Genomic DNA, 21021 nt, shown 5'->3' with positions numbered 1-21021 from the left:
CTAAGGTGTGATTCATTTTTTTATAAGGATCTGTAGGAAATTTGACTATTTGAGACTTTTAAAAATTATTTCACTAAAAAAAAGGAACAACGCCTTGTATGATCGGAGATAATAAAATATAAATGAAATGAAATAAAGGGTTGGATAAAGATGGTGGGGGCATATGATTACGACTCTTCCTTATCCTCGTTCGTATGACCTCGACCAAACACTGAAAAGCCTTCGTCTCAATCCTCGAGCGACCCAGGTGGCTGCCATGAAAACAGAGTTAATTACCAGTACTAAAACCAACCAACTCAGGCTTAGCTTTTGTCTTTGTTATTGTGAAGTGGGGACGGGATGTTACCACGGGAAAGTGGACAACAAAAGGAAATAGAACCTGGTGAAGAAAACTAAAATCTGAATTGTGTTAATATAATGGATTGAAAAACCCATTAATTAATGTCACACGAAAAAATATCGGGGACATCAGCCATATATCACGTCCTTGATTCCTAAAAAAGACGGCTTTCTTGGTAGAGAAGTCTCGGTAACCATCTACCCGGCCGGTAAGAAAATTACCTCCAGCCCCAGAGGAGAGAGATCACAAGCGTACAAGGTCCTCATCTGACGCCATGGCCACCCGTCTTGAAATTCCAAGGAGTTCGTACGTACCTTTATCATCATTTTCACATCACACCTGCACACACAAGTCACAAGCACGCATACATGTATGAAGATCACCAACTATCGAGGACAAATCCATCCATGGATGCATGCATTCCCATTCATATATGCGCGCGGGCATCGGAAGCTGCCGCTTCTTCAATAGTCAGCTGCGAGCTTTCACCGACTCTTCAAGCTCGGCCATCTATACAACAAGTTATATATGAATCATGTATCCAACAGTATGTCATTCATAATACATGCATAACGTAAATACATGAATATATACATAAATCAACTGCGATGAATGAACAAGATCAAGATATTAAAGGATTTCTCATGGTTTTCCACCCAAAGTCCCACATGGAGCTCACTACGAACCAAAAACAAATACAACAACACACAAGGAGGCAGAGAGAAGTCTAATTTCAACATCATTCCCGGGAGGAACATTCTAGAAAGAAAGAGATGAGAAATGAGCCTTCCTAATTTCATTCTGTTTTGGTTTCCATATTATTACGGGGTGCTCCGACACCCTCACTGTCTTCTCCGAAATACAATCAACAAGTAGGTTATCGCGCGCATGAGCGCTCGACCTCGTTTGACGTACGTGGACCAATCAAGGGACGCCACATAAGAACCTGGGCTTTGTTGGGGTCACATCTGAACCCACCGAGCCAGTTGCATAGGGTTGACAATCCCGGTGATGTGGGCCCCATCCGTCTTCAGTATGCTCGCCACCTCATTGTAACTTTGGTGCACCTTCTTCACGTTGGCCGCCTCCACTTCCGGCTTCCACCTCTTCGACTCGGCAGACGAACTTGCTAGCGGCACCGCCTCGGCTCGTACCGGTTCGAATTTCCGGCCGAACAGGGTACCATTAGTCAGAAACTCGTAAGCCATGTACCCGGCTAAGAGCCGATTTGAAGAGAGCCCATCACCTGGCTTAGCAGCTGATGTTGGAGCCGAAGACAGTGTAGCCGACGGTTTAAAAAATGAGTACGGTGGTGCTTCTCTCTCCTTGCGCTTTCTGGAGGCCCCAGGCGTCAAAATCGGACGGGAGTGGGTACCACTCATCCCAACCTTTTAAATGATGCCACGTCACAACTCGAAAATTTTAGGGGGGTAAAAACGTAAAGCTGCTTTCAAGGTGACAAAATCGTCAAGCTGCTTATGTTTCGAAAGGCTAACTGCTTAAATGCGTCGAATCGAGAGGTATGGGTAAAAGCACCAAGAAAATGTCGAAAAGAACCCTAGGATTTTAAAGAAAAAAGAAAAGGCAAAACGACCGAAAAGAGAAATAAAAGATTTACAAGAAAAAGAAAAGCAAAAAAAAGGAAAGGAGAGAAAGAAAGTGGGGGCTGGGGAGGGTGGGGATATAAATCGGATCCAAAGAGCCGATGGCCAAAGCAAAGAGGAGCGGGTCGGATCTGCGTGTACGGATGGTGGCGGGAGATACTGTGCCGCCAAGCCCGGTGTCGGTGGAGGGAACGTCAGCGTGTTTGTGCGTGAGAGGAATTAGAAAGTGAGAGAGCGAGAGAGAGGCAGAGGGAGAGAGAGGGGAAGGGGTGGGGGAGAATGAAGTAACGCTATCGGCGTGGTTCTTATACTTTAAAGTTTAAAGTGGAAAGTCATCATCAATTTACCCCGTTTTCTTTATTTATTTACCTTCAATGCCATCCGGTCATGCGGAATAACCAAACTAACCTGTACTTTTTTTTTTTTTTAAAAAAAACTTGCATTTCTTTTTTTAAATTAAGAAATGAATAAACTATGTTTTTTTCCATTAAGATATTTAAGTTCTCGCAGCTTTATAATAATTATTACTTATGCAAGTTTATTAAAGAGTTTTAAATATGCAGGCGGGATATAGATAATTTCTTTTTTTTTTTTAATCTTAGCACATTATTTTTTTACTAGGCGGCACAACTTATCAAAATGAAAGTCTCAAAGCGATACAAACACGTTTTGAATTGGTTTTGTTTATCTAAGATTGTATTTTAACCATATTTAGTCCGGTCTGGTCTGGTCCGATCCATCACACATCAAAAATTTCGATCTATCTTTTTTTTATTAGAATGATTATTCTTAAGGACTATATTGTTAGCTATCTGCCTGGTTAAGTCCATACGAATCAAAAATATTTTTTTCACCTTTTTTTTCTTTGTTAGATGAAGTAATACAAAAAATTAATTAAATTACTAAATTCAAAAGTAAGTGAGTCTTTAACGTGGATTATGTAACTAACTCGTTAAAAAAATAATTAATTATAATTATATTTATGATGTTAATAGTTACTAACTTAGTACTTTACTATTCATAATGGTCTATATTAAACTTTAACATTTTATATATAGTTAATGAATATTAAATAATTTATCCATAAACTATTCATATTTACTTGCAATTTAGGTATATTAAAAAAAATACATAATTACTAGTGTAAATAGTAAAGTATGTATTTATATATAATAACATATATTATCATATGATATTTTAGTAAATTGATAGCATATATTATTTTATATTTTATATGATCAATGGTGATAGATTAGATGAAAATTACATAATTAACTTATACAATTATTATATAAAATAATATATAATATATTTAAAAAAGAGTAGTGGCTCATTGTTACCGACAGGTGATTTGCAATTTTTTTTTATTCACATTTTTTATTATATTTAAATATTTTTAAAAAATAAAAAAAATACACTAATACATTTAAAATTACATCCGTAATCATTAAGTAAAAATAAAAAATAAAATTTCTTTCTCAAGCGGTCAAGAATGGCGGTAACCCTCAGGCGGCAAAACATCTTTATTCATTTAAAAAATTTATATATAAGTAATTCTATCGGTTTTAGTCCGGTCCGATCTCAAAAAAGCAATACCTCAAGACCGGACCGAAAATCGAGTTTTAGAGACATTATGAACCAAGACCGAATAGGTGTGAGTTCAATTCAGTTCGTTCACTTTGACTCCTAATTTTTAACCTTGAAAACCATTATTTTCTTCAATTTATTTGTTATTTTCAATTTGTTTAGATCAAGTCCTTTTGTTATTTTCGCAATTATGTTGTTTAAGGTACGATGGGGCTTTTTAAGGAGTGGTTTAGATTTAAAGATGGGTTGAGATGGTTTGTGAATAGTAAAATAAAAGTTAAATTATTTATTATATTTTGTGTAAAAATTTAAAAAAATTATTTTAGGATTTGAAAAAGTTGAATTGTTTATTATATTTTATGTGAAAATTTAAAAAATTGTAATGATGAGATAAAATAAATTAAAATAAGTTGAAATGAGTTTTAAATGCAAACGATATAGTCTCCTACTGTAAATAGATTACGCAAGCATTGAATGATTCTACATTTTTTTAACGGAAAATGAACATTTTTCTTTTCTCAAGGGAGTTTCTTCTATAAATTTAACACATAAATTTTAAAATTTAAATATTATGAATCAGATTTTAAAATTTAAGTATTATGAATCAAATTTTAATATTTAAGTAGTGTGGATGGTTTTTTACACACAAATCTGAGAATAAAATAATTCTTTGTTTTTTTCATTGATTGTACCGACTTTTGTGAATTTAAAACTGTTTTTCTCTATCGCTTCTGCAGATATCATAATGGATATTTCCTTCTTTATTTTGAGTCTTTTTTCTGTTTCAACACAGGTATAGGACCAAATTTTGTTACAGAAGAGAAGAACCCTATTACACAAGTCAGTCTAAGTGCATGTTTAGGATTGCCATAGATAATATAGTTTATAGTTTTAGAATTTAGAATTTATAACTTAAATATAAGTTAAACTATTAAAAAAGTATGTACTTTGGTAACCATATGATTAAAGCATCATGGTATATTTGTTTGAAAACAAATTAGAAAAGTATTTTCTGAAGTAGAAATGACTGAATTTTTAAAAATTATAACTATATTCTTGAAAGTTTAAAAGTTGCATGGATATTTTTATCTATTAACAGTCTTTTTAAAATTTAAATTACATTCCGTATGATTTGAAAAAGCATCGAACACATTAGTCGGTATTTTTAAAGTAAGTGTGTGGGATTTACACATTTAATTGTAAATATCATTTTTCTTATTATAATACATTAATGTAGTGTAGTGCATGCCAGCCTAATTCCGATTAAGAATCATTTGCTATGAATGATTGATAATTGGGTTCCACATCAAACTCTATGAAATTAATGACTCTCTCTACCGAAAGTATAGGTGATCACGAATCAAGATATAATTAGCATGGTTGTAGTGCGATTCAAGCAACAAGTTTGTACCCTACCCATTCGTATTACATGCATGAATTCGGAGTAATGTTAAATATAATTTTAATGTGTACAAATTCTACCTACTCCCTTAAAAAAAAAATGAGTGTATTATAGAATATTAATTTTTTCATGTCCATCTCAAATTTTCTCTACTTTTTTTTTGAAGAAAATACGTGAAATTTATACGCGTAAAATTGTACAAATCGTTTTCCTAACTTTTATGCCTTGATCTGAACAACATAGAATTTTAGAAATAACAAAGACAGCCTACCTAATATTTTATACTAATTTCTTGAAACATCGTTAAGCCTACCTCTAAGTAATAAATTAGGCTGTTTAAAAATAAATAAATAAATTAGGCTTCTTCATGTATGGCTAGCACCACTATCCGTTGAAATTAAGAGTGATGCTATTCTGCCATTAGAGTAGTACTGTTCGGTATTATTGTTAATTGTAAAAGTAAATTTTTTTTTATTTTTTTATTCACATTTTTTTAATATATTTAAATATTTTTTAAAAATATAAAAAAATACAACAATACACTTAAAATTACTTTTACTATCATTCGGTAAAAAAAAATCACCGAACAGTCAAACCAAATAATACATTTGAAATGGCAGAGTAGCATTTTTCTGAAATTAATGCATTGTTTTCTTGGGAGGATTTCATTGAAATTAAACTTCCCCGGTGAAAAGATCAGTAGAGAGCCAAACGTGATGATCAAGGTTTAATTATAAAAGATTATAATATTCAGTTTCAATATGCCTTAACGTGAGGGAAAATGGAATGTACAGTTGATAGAAAGAATATTTAATCAAGAAGAAGTGGAGCAGATCTGCAGTATCCCTATTAGCAAGCTAAATTCTGAAGATAAAATGATTTGGAGAGGTATCAAGAAGGGATAATTTTCTATTAGCAGTGCATACCAGATGGAAATGAACAAGAAAAAAACAATGAAGGGTGAAAGTTCAAATGGCAGAGAAGGGGATACTCAATGGCAAGAAATATGGGAAATGAATATTCCAGGAAAGGTCAAACTTTTTATGTGGAGAGCTACAAAGGAGTTATTAGCAACTAGAGATAACCTGTCTCTGAGGAAAATAACAGAAAGTTCAAAATACCCAATTTGCAAGAATGATGATGAATCAATGATGCATGCAATTTGGTTCTGTCCAGCAGCAGCAGATGTTTGGTCAGAATCAAACATTGTCATACAGAAGTGAAGCTCAAATGAAACTGACTTATTAGAATTATGGGACAGACTGGTGGAGAAGGTAAGCAAAGATGTGTTAGAGGAGATAGCCATGGTTATGAGGAAAATCTGGTTAAGAAGAAATAAGTTCATCTTTGAAGGAGTTTTTAAAAGTCCAAGCCAAGTGATAAAAGTAGCTAGAGATGAATTAAGAGTGTTTCAACTGGTTCAACAGAATGCAAGACATACCCCAGTTCCAATAGTAGAAAGAGGGGTTGTTCTGTGGAGCAGACCAAGAGAGTCTTTTGTTAAAGCAAATTGGGATGCAACAGTGTCCAAAAAAGATAGAAAGGTGGGGCTCGGGGTGGTTATTAGAGATGAGGAATGGGAGATTTTAGTTGCTGGAAGAGAACAGAAAAATTTCTTGACAGATTCTGCAACAGCTGAATGTCTTGCACTTTGGAAAGTCATGGAAGTGTGCAGAGAGCTCAATTTCAACAGAGTCTTATTCGAAGGTGATGCCCAAGTCATAGTGAATGCTGTCAATAAAGGGGAAGAGGATTTTTCCTCTTATGGGGGGTAGTTGAAGATGCCAAAAAGTTGTTAAAAGCTATAGAGAACTGGAGTGTTAATTTTGTTTATAGGGAAGCAAATGAGACAGCTCATGTTTTAGCTCATGAAGCTTTATTTTTACATCCTGATATAGTTTGGATTGAAGAGATTCCTAATTGTATTAGGAGTATCATATGTAAAGGAGAAATACAGTAATGAGGTTATAGTTCAATGAATGAACACAAAGGATTCATTTTCAAAAAAAAAAAAAAAAATTATATATATACCTTAACGTTAACACTTCTTTTTAAGTTACGTACTTCTTGCAGATTCCCTTTAATTATGCCAAGAGAAGGCACAAAAATAGCCTGCATGTGGATTGAATTAAGGAGAATTTATCCCGAATTTAGATAATTTAATCTTAAACTGAGTCTAATATCTAAATACTTAACTCTCAAATCATTAAATTTATTTCAATTCAAAAACTTTTTACATGTGAGACACATAATTGTTTTCAAACTCAACATCTTTTTATACACGAAATTTATAACTTTTTTTAATTTTTTATAAATATATCTAAATTTATTTTAATATCTAAATATATTTAAATTTATTTTAAAAAGATTTTATAAAACTCAATTCATTATCTTAACTCACTATTATTAATAAAAAATTCAAATCATTTCAACGTATAAACAGGTACTGATTTTGAATTGAGCTTATAATTAGAATTATCATCTGCTTGATTGGATTGATTGATTAATTAATTGAGGTCAAAAAATTGGACAACTTTTGCACGTGGACCCACTAACACTACACTAGAGTGGAAGTTGATGGCACCAAATCGAGGGAAAAGACATTGTTTTGTTTTATTTTCCTGAAAGCAGGTCAGGCTGATACCCATTACCCGGACTGGTACGAATTTCGGCTAGTGGGGTTAGTAAAACATGGCAGGATTTGACTCCTTCCTTGTCCACTCGACCAAAGTAGGTAGGTCGACGGAAGATGCTTTATACTGTTAATATATGAAAAATTCTTGGGTAATTTAGCATAACAATCGCATGATATAAAATTATAAAAGAAAGAATATGAAAAAATTATATAAATGATCCGATATTATTATACCATCACAACATTTAATTTCACTAAATTGTTTATATAAATACTAATTATTAATGACATAATACTTGTAATAAGATATTCCGAAATTATTTAATAATTAATTACTATATACTAAAACAAATATATATTATTTTGAGATATCCATAGTCTTGCCATCTATCTTATTGGAAGTTTAAAAGGTTGGGACTTCAATTATGAAACAGCAATGGCATAATAATATATATGGAAGTTTTAGAAAGTTAGGCCAGCCTCCATAGAAACATCTTCCGGATTAAAGGGATTGCCTTTATTATTTTTATTATTATTATTATTATTATTTGTTGGAAGCTATATATGCAATTAATATTAGGGTCGGCCTAAAGTTTGAATAGGATTTTGAGTTGGGCCCATTTGTTAATGTCTAAAGTATCGATTACATTCGAAAATGAGTTGAGATGAATTATAAATAGTAATGAGATGAATTATAAATAATAGTGAGATTTATGAGTTAAAATTGATAAATAATAATAAATAATAATAAAATAAATTAAAATAAATTAAAAAGAGTTAAAATAGATTGTGAATTTAAATCAGGCCTAAGAAGGAACAGGGCATGTCTGTAATGGGCTTGAGAGGTACAACACGTGCCTAGAAGGTGATGGTGAGGAGAATGGTTGATGCAAACCGTAGCTAGCTAGCTGTTCAACCAATGGAAAAGAAGCAGATCCAAATTTCAGTACTTTGACGTGACTCGCAAGTTAACTTGGAGAAGTGCATCTCGATAGATTAATTAAAGTTAAGAGATATTTTTAATAAATATGAAAAAAATTTAATTTTTAATCATTTTATTTATATAAATCTCTATATTAAAATAATTATTTTTTATTAGATAATAATAAAATAATATAAGATAAATTTAATTTTAACTATTTATATCAAATCTTTACATTCAATTATCTATTTATTCATTATATAGAAAGGAGTAATTAATATTAAAAAAATATTAATTTATTTTATTTTATCATATATTTGTATCTATTATATGTTATTTAGTAAACCTATTCTAATTAAATTATAGATGAAAAAATATTTTTTCAATTATTATTTAATGCTAATTGTCATTTCAAAAAATAAAAAATAATTAAATAACAAACAAAACAAGATCTACAAAGCCCCAAAAAGAAAAAAAGGAAAAAGTCATGAACTCTTGATCTTTTCGATTTGGGAGCTCCAAACAATGGGCATTTCAATTTGAGTCTCGTAATCGTTGCCATAGTCGTGTGCATCCTAGTCTTCATCTTCAATGTCTACCTTCTCGTCAACCAGGCATATTTCTCCAAATTCGTCGTCGTTTTGGATACATCTAGGGCTTCAAATGTTCATATTATATTATATAATTTTTCGAGAAAATCTCTTTAATTATTTTTTTGTCTTTTTGGGTGCAATATTGGTATATGCGTGTAAGAATGTTGGTAAGTGTTCTTGGTTTTTTTGAGAGGAAACGAAGAAGCAATTGATGAGAGAAAGAGGAAAGAAAAATAAAACATAAAATATACATTTGATATATTTACAATAATTAATAAATTTAAAAATAATTTTGATTTTTACTGTAGTTAAAGTTTAAATATTTAAATTTTAACTAATTCATTGTAATGATATTTTGAGATCTAATAATGAAATATGTGATGGATTTATCGATTGAGGATGCTAGGATCGATGTAGGAAGGACAAAAAAATAAGTGTAGCCGTAAAAGACAATTGCAGCAAAAGCGTGGTGATAATGGTAGTGGGGGTGTACATTTATGCATTAGTGGGGCGATCGGCGACGATCGTCGCTTTGAACCATTTAATGCCAAGGCAAACTGTACAACTTGAACAGTATTCATTTAAGGCTCTGTCTCAAATTTAAATTCAATTAAAATTAATTTAATTCAATCTAATTTTAAATTATGTCTAATATTTAAATATTTAATTTTTAAATTATTAAATTTATTTCAATTCAAAATTTTTTTACATGTAGGATGTATAATATTTTTTAATTCAACACCTATTTACACATAAGATTCATAACTTTTTTTACATTCTCATAAATACATCTAAATTCATTTTAACATCTAAATACATTTAAACTCATTTTAAGTGAACCTCATAAAACCCACTCAAACCATCTCAAATCATTATTATTTATAAATAACTCAACTTATTTCAACATCTAAACGGAATAAAATACTAGATTTTGATTAAGAAAGTGTACCTATCACTTTTTTTTTTCCTTTTTTAAGCTGTTTTTGTGTTTTTAATATAAAAATACTGTAAAGAAAAATACTGCTTAGCCTCTCAATGTTACAGTTTAAAATTATTGTTTGAATATTTTAATTTTTTTTACTTTGTGGTTAAGAAAATAATTATTAGTGAATTTGTACATTTTTTAATTTTTTTCTTAATGGTTAAATATGTTAAAAAAAATATTTAAAAAAAATGATAAAAAAAAAATAACAAATTTACACTAGCGGTATACTAAGTGATAAACGCCCGCTAACACCATTCTATTAAGAATAGATCAAATAAAGTAATTGGTTCACTTTTTGGTCAATATTCTTGATTCACAAAGCATTATCTTGAAATTAATATGGACAATGCTAGGGAACCATAATGGTGCCTCCCGTTGTACCAACAAATGTAAATACATTTAAAAATGGTAAAAAAATCAACCATTTTTAAATATCTTTAAACATTATTAGAAAACAAAAATAAAAATACCCAACTTACTAATAGTCAGTTCCTTCGTTATTAAGGTAAAAAAAAAAAAAAAAAGGGTCAAATTGATCTGTAAGCTTCATTGGTCTAAGTAGTATTTTTCACTTACCATCGGATCTTGTGCCCATAAAAGCTTTGGTCAACCACGATTAGAGATGAGTATAAATTTAAAAATTTGACTCGGAATCGGACTATGCTTCGGCTCCATTATGGCTCAAACAAAACAGAGTCAAAGTTAAATTTTAATTTTTTTTAGTTGGAGTCAGAGGTATCACTGGACCAACTCGACTTCGATTCAATCCAAATTCAACTTTATGCCACGACTTCGATTTTACCCTCTAAATTCAATTCCAATATTATACATATGTTATATAAAAAAAATATGTATTTTTTTATATATTTATAATGTATAGTAGTATATTTATATAGCTATATAACTATAACCTATATAGTTAAACTCAATAATATACTATTATGAGCTAACTATTATAAAATAATATATTTATAATATAAATATAAATAAACTAATAATAGTTTATTATGTATATGTAAACATCGTAGTATTACTAACATACATAATTAAGTACAGAAATAAACTAGACACTAATATTGAAATAAGCTTAGTATAATAAGTTAATAATACATAATACTAATTTACTAAAGTATAATAATATATAATTAGACACTAAAAAGTCTAGTATATAAGTAAGTTAGAAATAAGTAAAATAACATAGAATACTAATGTATAATAACATGTAATTAGGCACTATAGCATAAGTATTGTATAGAAATAAAATAGACACTACTATAGAAATAACTAACAAATCTAATATAATAAATTAATAACACATAATACTAATTTAAGTATAATAATATGTAATTAGACACTATAAATAAGTCTAGTGTAGAAATAAGTTATAAATAAGCTAGACACCAGTATAATATAAAGAACATGTAATATTTTAGTATAATAACATGTAATTGGATACTATAATATAAGTCTAATATAGACATAAGCTAGATAATTGTATAAAAATAAATCTAATATAATAAGTTAATAACACATAATACTACAATAATACTATAGTATGATAACATATAATTAGACATTATATTATTTTTTTTATCGGTATAATTAGACATTATATTATAAGTCTAATATAAAAATAAGTTAGATATTAGTATAGAAGTAAATAAGTAGTGAGTGATTTAGTTTTAAATTTTAATTTTTAGAAAAGCTAAAATTTGAAAGTCCATAAAAATTTATTTATTTATTTTTTAAATGGGGTAAATATGAAGTTAAGAAAAAAGTCTAAAAAATGCTTAATCCGGCTCCGCTCTAATAAGTCGGAGTCAAAATCAGATCGAAACCTACACAAATCAATTAGAGTTAGAGTTCAAATTTAAACAACGATAAAGTCGGAGTCGGATTCATGGGTTATGAATATATAATTTTAGGTTAGATTTAGATAGTAAGTTGATATGAGATGAGTTGAGATAAAAGTTAAAAGTTGAATAAAATATTATTATTATTTTAAGATTTAAGAAATTAAATTATTTATTTTATTTTATATATAAATTTATAAAAATTATAATGATAATATGAAATAAGTTAAAAGGAGGGTCTTTCTAATATAACCTTAACCTTAGTGCAGAAACACGCACACCATGCTTCAATTAGCGAAAAGGACAGTTACAACGTGCTACCAAGACATAATGATAACACAGGAAAGCATATCCCTCCTTTTTTTTTTTTTTTTCATTTCCTTTTAATAAGAATGTCAAGCCACGCTCTAGTGGAGGAAGACTCCCTAGGAATGATGGACATAGGCCGAAAGTAAAGGATTTTTAGTGCAGAATCCTCCATAATCACGAGTGTTCTGGTACTTCGATCAAATTATACAAAAAAAGGAAAAAAAAAAAAACCTATAATTATTTCCCATAAGGCTTAATAGTTAAGTTGTGTTTGGATGTTGAAATGAGTTGAGTTGAGATGATAAAATATTGTCAGAATATTATTTTTTAATATTATTATTATTTTAAAATTTGAAAAAATTAAATTATTTATTATATTTTATGTTAAAATTTAAAAAAATTATAATGATGAGTTGAAATAAATTATGATAAATTGATAATCCAAACGAAACACTGCCAAAGTACAAATCCGTAGATTTTTAAAAGATGCTGCAAGCCTGCAATATGTATATATAAACGTAGGAAAAATGATTGTAGGACTCTAAATATGTTTATTAAATGCGTTCATTCGTATATTTTTATCTTTATTTTTTTTATTGATTAAGAAAAAGATTATTAATGAATTTATATTGTATTTTTTCTTAATGATTAAGGCCTGATTCTTTTTATCTCATATAATCTAATCATCATAATTTTTTCAAACTCTCAAATAAAATATAAAAAATAATTAAACTTTCAACTTATCTTATCTATATAATCAAACGAGTCATAAGAATGTTTAAAAAAAAAGAAAAAAAAATTCATTTGTATTAGTGTGCATTAGGTCCCGTTTAGATAATGAGATAAAATAAGATGATTTTAAATTTCTACTTATCTTATTTGTATACTGATTCTTAACCATTCATACACCCTAACAGTATTTATAAATGTACAGGGGTTGGATGGTTCAAGAAAGGACAAAAAACAATAATTTGGAAGCATGTTAATGCCTGCAACATCCCATGCTCAATGCCTGTCAGATGTGGGGAAACCAATCACTACTACTACTACTACTACAAATTAAGCGGAGCCTCCAAGGTTCCCAATGTGCAGTTGCTTGCATCCCTTTCTTTATGATCTACTAATCAATTTAATACGTGTGTTGGCTCCTCTCCCAGAACGTCTCCTTCGTAACCTCATATTAGTTGCAGGATACTTGTTGCCCAAGATAAAGCATCCATGAGCATGTGAGCATTTCTTCCTTTTCAAGTTTTATTTTTTGCCAACTTCTATTCAAACCTACGACTTTAAGGGATCAACAATACCTATAATAATTTTTTTTCCCCAAATTCTAATTTTATTTTGAAGAGATATAAATATAATGCGTAGATTTTACAAACTTGAATGCTCGTGTAAGATCTTGTGTCGTTTAAATTTAAAAATGAGTTAAGATGGATTATAAATAGTAGTGAGATAGGTTATAAATAGTAGTGAGATTTGTGAATTAAAGTTGATGAATAATAATAAGATGAGTTGAAATGAGTTGAGATGGATTACGAATACAAACCTCTCCAGCTGTGTTTGATAAGTGAAATAGTCTCATATTACTCTACTACTATTCATTATTATTTATAAACAATTCATTACTATTAACAAACTATTTATTAATTTTTCACTACTGTTTATTATTTTTTGATTACTATTCACTATTTTTTCATTATTATTTATAGATCATCTGAGATTATCACAGCAGCGTATTCGTTTGTTTTTACAATTCTTCTCAATTCATCTCATCTCATCATTACAATTTTTCTAAATTCATATATAAAATATAATAAATAATTTAACTTTTTTAAAATTTAAAACAAATATAATATTAAAAAAATATATTCTAATAATATTTTATTTAATTTTTATTTTTAATATCAATTCATTTCATCTCATTTGTAAAAATAAAGTATAAATATTCATCGGTTGGGAATTAGGATCTATTATTTTTCTTGTTCTGATCGATAAAATCCTTTTAAAAAATGGTGTTTTTTTAAAAAATAAAAATAAAACCATAGGATTTGTTTGTTTTGAGTCCCTATTTACCCAATGCGTAGCTTACAGGCTACAGCCTTACCGACGGAGAAAACCTTGGAGGGGTCGGCAGTTGACCACTTGGGAGGGGACTGATTTCAAACTGACCCACGGACATTCCTTTCCACTTAGATGACAATTATTTAATAGAAAATTATTTGATATTAAAATATTCTTTAAATTATATTAATAAGATATAAAAACTCTTTCAACACTCGTTTTTTTTTTTACAATTTATCTCAATTTATTTTATTTAATTATTATAATTTTTTTAAATTTTTATATAAAATATAATAAATAATTTAAATTTTAAAATAAAAATAATATTAAAAAATATATTTTAATAATATTTTATTCAATTTTTTAATTTTAACTTCGTCCCACCTCATTTTAAAAACAAATCTCAATTTAGATTTCGTACAGATATTATAAACAAATAAACAAAATCTTCCTTCTTCACACTCGAGCCGACTATTCACACCTACGAAAGTAGAAACAAAGAGGTAGATCATAATTTAATGCACGAACTCTGACTTCCTAACACAGTTTGAAGTTTGAACTTTTGAACAACAATAGCATAAAGGAAAAAATAGCAGTAAGATCCAAGAGAAACAGAGAAAGCATTAAAAGAGAGAAAAAAGGTGGTGCAGCTTTGGATTCTTGTTTAGCAAGGGAAAATCAAGGGACCTTTTCTTGTAGGAATTGGAGAGATGCACGGTGGTGGTGATGTCTTGTGGGCTCGGTCAATGCTTTTTGTCAATCAAAAGGTACTTTCTTTAGAAGGTGTTTTGATCTCATTTCTTCCTTCTGCTATGATGCTGTAATGGGTTTCCTTTTCTTCAACTTTGGCTTCCAAAATCGTACTGCTTAGCTACATCATGGTCTGGCCTCTATTTATTCCATCTGGGTTGTCGTTAGAATCTTCTGGGTTTTGAACTATCTTGTTTTATTCATCTATGATGGGCTATTAAAGTGCTTAAGGTTTGTTGTTGGCTGATTGTAATTGTTTTGCAGAAATTTTGGTCGGTTTTTCATCTCATGAGATAATTTTGAGTTTCGAATTCTCGGCATTAGGACTTCAGAATTGGAATGTGTTTATAGCATAATAAAATTGAAAAAAAACCTTCTTTGAAATATAAAGTTTGAGATAACAGAGTTATTTTCGTCTTTTAGTTCTTAAATGCTGGGAATCTAATACTCTGCGAATTCACTGGCTGAGAACTTGCATTTGGCTCATGATCTAAGAATTTAAGAGCACTTGTATAATATTGGGGTCGTCTTGTCTTTGTTTTTAGATGGGTTATGATTGTTTTTAGTTTCTGTGGTTGGTGCTACTCACAGAACATTCTCAAGTGGATTGATCCGGTATGAGAACTAAGTATTGGATGAATAAGCTAAGATTCAGCATTCGAGTAAGGTTGCGGAAGATGATGAAGTGTATTTGTTCTGGGGAGCAATTAAAGGTCGATGAAATGGTTCATTCGTCAGACTCACTGGCGACCCGGGACTATTCAGCTAGTGGCTATTCATCCCGAGCTGGTGAGATAGAAACGAGGGTGGACAATAGTAACATTGAAGAAGCAGAGTCGTCTCTTCGTGAGAGTGGTTATCTGAACTATGAGGTCAGTTGCCTCGCATTTGTGCTGATCTTTTGCCTCTGTCGTTGGTTTTTTTCTTCTTGTTTTTCTTGTATATAAGATGACATTTACTCATTTTACCGGTCCCTTTGTGTAGCAAGGACTTACCTTTGGTATATCTTTTTACATAGATGCAAAGGTGAATGTCATAAAATATGTTCAAAGGTGGAGATGATTGATTGATGCAAAAATTTGTGTCAAACTAAGGGCCCATTTGGTCATCTTGCAAAATTTAATGGCTTCATAGCATTTTGTATAGTTTTTAATCACCAAGACCAACATTGAAAATGGATAGATTTAAAAACAACATCATAAAGAAGTTGAGATGAGGGTATTTCACGAAATTTATATAAATGACTTGTTCCACCCGCTAATTCTTGTGTCATCAACCCCCCACACCCCCCCCCCCCCCCCCCCCCCCCCCCCCCCCCACAAAAAAAAATTCTTGGAACTTTTACTTTTTTCTATGACCTCCTTGCTTATTTTAGCATAACACCCTCAAGTTTCACACTGGTTACAATACTAAGGATTTAGTTATTTTGGTTTCTTGAACCGGGACGTTTGGTTACGTAGTTTAGATGAGATGAGATATTATGTTGAAAATTGAATAAAATATTGATATAATATAATTTTTTAATATTATTTTTGTTTTGAGATTTGAAAAAAGTTCAATTATTTATTATATTTTGTGTGGGAGTTTGAGAAAGTTGTAATGATGAGATGAGATGAGATAGTTTGGTTTTGTGTAACCAAACCAGCCCTAAAAGTGGAATGGTGTTGCCATGAGTAATTTCTTTCATTATTATTTTTGGATAGGTAATTTCTTTCATTATTATTGATCATGTAACAACATGCTAGTTTTGAACAAATTGTTCAAATTTGTCGTTCATACATGATGTGGACATGAAAATATTTGACTATGATTGTTTAGGGAATTGATTAAGGTTTATTGTCTTTATTCGTGGGATCTACAAATGTTTATAAGTTTTTCTTTAAGACTCATTTTATTAGGGGCTTCTTAAGATTTCAGCAAACTCCTCATGTCTGTAGTTTTTGCATAGTTATGGTGATGGCTCTGTGTTATCATGTTATGCTGCAATCTGCGGTTTCCCCGAATGATAGCTTAGAGAATGCTTAAATCTTCTCAGGAAGCGAGAGCTTTATTAGGAAGGCTCGAGTATCAAAAAGGTAACACAGAAGCTGCTCTTCATGTATTTGAAGGAATAGACATTTCTGCTGTGACCCCCAAGATGAAAGTTTCCATTTCTAGAAGATGCGAACACAATAGACGCCGTTCACAGAGCGATGCTGCCCCACCAATGTCTATGCATGCTGTTAGTTTACTTCTTGAAGCTGTTTTTCTCAAAGCAAAATCGTTGCAGAGTCTTGGGAGGTTTGGAGGTATTCCCTCCATCTAAAATTTGACTTCTCATTCTTATTTAATTTCTACCTGCTCGTATTATGCCGGATATCTTTCATGTTGTCTGGTATGTTTTTGGAGTCATGAGCTTGCAAACTTGTTATGAACCAAGCAACATGCTTATTCTTGATTCCATGGTCGGTTTTCTTGACAAATTAGGGATTTGTGCGTCAGTCTTTGTAATAAATCAACTAGCATTAATTAATCAGTTCTGGTGACCTAAATAACAAGAACAATCATTATGCTTGTGTTGGCTCTCTCTCTCTCTCTCTCTCTCTCTCTCTCTCTCTCTCCTACGTGCAGACTACTGTATGGTATATATTATGAAAGTGTAAGGTTTCGGGGATGGTATAATTACATGGTGTAATTGTAATTATAGAAGCACTGTTAAACTTCCTTCCTGACACATTTTTGCAGAAGCTGCTCAATCTTGCAAAGTTATTTTGGACACTGTTGAATCTGCATTACCAGAAGGCTTGCCCGAAAACTTTGCATCAGATTGTAAGTTACAAGACACGCTAACAAAGGCTGTTGAATTGCTTCCAGAGTTATGGAAGCTTGCTGGGGCTCTCCAAGAAGCTATTTTATCGTACCGGCGGGCCCTCCTTTATCACTGGAATCTTGACATGGAAACCTCTGCAAAGATACAAAAGGAATTTGCCATCTTTCTTCTTTATAGTGGTTGTGATGCAAACCCTCCCAATCTTCGTTCTCAGATGGAAAGCTCCTTTGTGCCAAGAAATAACTTAGAAGAGGCTATTCTTCTGTTACTGATTCTGCTAAGAAAATTCGTTCTTAAAAGGATTGGATGGGACCCATCAATCATTGATCACCTTTCTTTTGCCCTCTCTGTTTCGGGGGGATTTAGGGCCCTAGCCCATCAGGCTGAAGAATTGTTTCCTAGAATTATGGATAGAAAAGAACAATATCGCACTCTAGCTCTCTGCTACTATGCGGAAGGTGAGGATATGGTTGCTTTGAATCTTCTGAGGAATCTTTTGCATAATCGAGAGAACCATGATTGCATATTGGAACTATTACTGTCTTCAAAAGTTTGTGGAGAGAATTTGGTTTGCATTGAGGAAGGGATCGATTATGCTTACAAAGCACTTTCAGAATTGCATGGAAAATGCAGCCAGGTGGCAAGTGTTGCAAACTGCTTACTGGGTGTTTTACTGTCTGCTAAATCCAGAGTGGTTGCTTTGGATTCTGAGAGAATTTCCAAGCAGTCTGATGCACTCGAGGCACTAGAAACTGCTGAGAGAACGATGAGAGAAAGAGATCCATACATTGTTTATCATCTTTGCCTAGAACATGCTGAGCAACGGAAGTTGGATGTTGCACTTTATCATGCAAAGCAGCTGTTGGAACTTGAGGCTGGGTCTAGTGTTGAAGGGTATGTCCTTTTGGCACGAATATTGTCAGCTCAAAAACGTTTCATTGATGCAGAGACTGTTATTAATGCTGCTTTGGATCAGACTGGGAGGTGGGACCAAGGAGAACTGTTGCGAACTAGAGCTAAACTTCAGATTGCGCAGGGTCGGTTAAAGAATGCTATAGAGACATATACTCATCTTCTTGCTCTTCTTCAAGTTCGCACTAAAAGCTTAGGTGTTGGGAAGAATCTCCTAAAGGTATGTTGCTTTATGGGCAAACGTGTTAGGATTGTTCTTGTGACCTTATCATTAGGAGTCAAAATAGAGAGTAAGGGAAAACTACTTCAATAATTTTTCAAATGTGTCTAGCTGGAATCTCTTTTCACATATTAAGCAAGATTGCATGATTTCATTTTATAACTGATTACTATTCCATAGGTGGAATGACGGTAATATTTAAAGCATTTATAGAATGTCTATTTAAAGCATACTATTGTTGTAAGTGTTGTCATCATCATCAACATAATATACTATTTTCCCCTGAAAAAGTTTGTAATTTTGTTTCCATATTCAAAACACACTAGGAATAGGTACTGGTGATTGGTGAAGCTTAAAAGATTTCTTGGTAACAGGACTGGAGCTTGCATAATTAATATTCACAGAATACTGTTTCACCAATTTACTTACATTTTTTCTCTTATAGAATAGGAGAAACCGTCACCGAAGTTTGGAAATGGAAATATGGCATGATTTAGCTAATGTATACACAAGATTATCGCAGTGGCGGGATGCTGAGGTTTGCCTTTCAAAATCTCGGGCTATCAATCCTTATTCTGCTTCTAGATGGCATTCTACAGGTATACTCTGCTTCAAAAATTGCTTTAATGCCCTTGGAGACTTGGAACTCTAGTTTTTGAATATTTATGGCAACTAATATCAGCTTTAGGAATAAACTTTTAATACACACTAGATTTATCCTAGCGCCCTCTTCCAGATGTCAATTATAATAGGAGTGTCCTGACTCAAAACTGGAATGCTCACTTATGTACTGGAAGTAATTCTACTCAAAGTGGAAAAAAGAAACTTTGAACTGCTAAAGTGGTCTGGGGGCCTTTCTGACTTCCAGAAAACTCGTAGTGATTTCTTTCTTCATAATGGAACCACAAACTGCAGTTGATTGAAATAATATTGAAATGTGTTTTGATCTAAATATCTTAAAAACGTTTGCTTTAACATTTAACTGAGTCTTAAGGAGTTTCTTGTTCTGATCTAAAGGAACTTAAAACTTGGTGAACTGTTAGGTTTACTCTATGAAGCCAAAGGTCTCCACCAAGAAGCGCTGAAATCATTTCGAAAGGCCTTAGATGTTGAACCTACCCATGCCCCAAGCTTGATATCTGCTGCCTGTGTCCTCCGAGAGCTTGGTGGCCAATCATTGCCAGTTGTGAGAAGCCTTCTCACTGATGCACTTCGACTTGACAGAACAAACCCTTTGGCTTGGTACAATCTTGGGCTGCTCTACAAAGCTGACGTCGGGGCAACAGAACTAGAAGCTGCTGAATGCTTTGAGGCTGCAGCTCTTCTTGAAGAATCTGCACCTGTTGAACCTTTCAGATGATCAGCTTTGCACGCACACTTTGTTTAAGGTTGTAGATTAAAATAGCTCTGTCTATGTGCACTCTTCTTGGACGAAAATGCAATTTGATTATAAGCACCCCAAGTTGGATGGAGAGGGATTGAGAGGAGAAGAATATGGTAGATTAAAATAGCCTTGTCTATGTGCACTCTTCTTTAGAAATTAGAAGTAAAACCTTTCCTCCGATTAAACTCAGTCATCCACTTATCTATTCTCATTTCATTTACATATAGTTACTATGTTTCAACTTTTCAACCAGCACTCCTTTGCAATTAAGTATCCCAATTCAATTGGAGGCACTTCGCACTTCCCTCCCTCCTACCTCGCAGGGCTCACGATCTCTGTTTTCACTGATCATTCGATCTTCTGGTATCTATTGCCATCGCTCCATTTCAATTCATGTATATATTAATATGGTCTCCATGTGACGCTGCATTTTCACCGTCCCAATGCCTGCATGCACCCCACCCAACCCCTTGTTAATTTCCCGGCCCATGCAATTGCCGACCACCATGATTTTCCCGCTGTCATAACTTATTTACTATGGTAAGTACACCCCTACCTACTACTGCATGCATGCACTTCTTCTCTGGAGGGGAGGAGATCACAAGACATGAATGGTTTTCATAACTTTCTGAATCGTTGCATCAACTGTATTAAC

General features: G+C 32.0%; 2 protein-coding genes across 4 annotated transcripts; one reads left to right on the top strand and one right to left on the bottom strand.

Annotated features, from left to right (window-relative positions):
• Window positions 1–383: 383 nt before the first annotated feature.
• Window positions 384–2232, bottom strand: LOC121240837. Its single transcript, XM_041138364.1, has one exon. It carries the CDS (start codon window positions 1720–1722, stop codon window positions 1303–1305), a length of 420 nt encoding a protein of 139 aa, XP_040994298.1. The 5' UTR covers window positions 1723–2232; the 3' UTR covers window positions 384–1302.
• Window positions 2233–14751: 12519 nt separating this feature from the next.
• LOC121235797 (protein NPGR2-like) lies at window positions 14752–20555 on the top strand. 3 transcript variants are annotated; one of them, XM_041132218.1, is made up of 6 exons: window positions 14752–15058; window positions 15633–15913; window positions 17077–17329; window positions 17766–18982; window positions 19428–19581; window positions 20026–20555. In XM_041132218.1, the coding sequence occupies exons 2-6, from the start codon at window positions 15659–15661 to the stop codon at window positions 20340–20342; spliced, it is 2196 nt and encodes a 731-aa protein (XP_040988152.1). In that variant the 5' UTR covers window positions 14752–15058; window positions 15633–15658; the 3' UTR covers window positions 20343–20555. The 3 variants fall into 3 exon arrangements, with proteins under 3 accessions (XP_040988152.1, XP_040988169.1, XP_040988161.1); XM_041132235.1 differs by lacking the exon at window positions 14752–15058 and adding an exon at window positions 15063–15172; XM_041132227.1 differs by lacking the exon at window positions 14752–15058 and adding an exon at window positions 15083–15272.
• Window positions 20556–21021: the final 466 nt, after the last annotated feature.

The sequence above is a fragment of the Juglans microcarpa x Juglans regia genome, chromosome 1D (assembly GCF_004785595.1).
Source record: "Juglans microcarpa x Juglans regia isolate MS1-56 chromosome 1D, Jm3101_v1.0, whole genome shotgun sequence".
NCBI classification, from domain to species: domain Eukaryota; kingdom Viridiplantae; phylum Streptophyta; class Magnoliopsida; order Fagales; family Juglandaceae; genus Juglans; species Juglans microcarpa x Juglans regia.
This window is presented reverse-complemented; position numbering and strand designations above follow the sequence as displayed.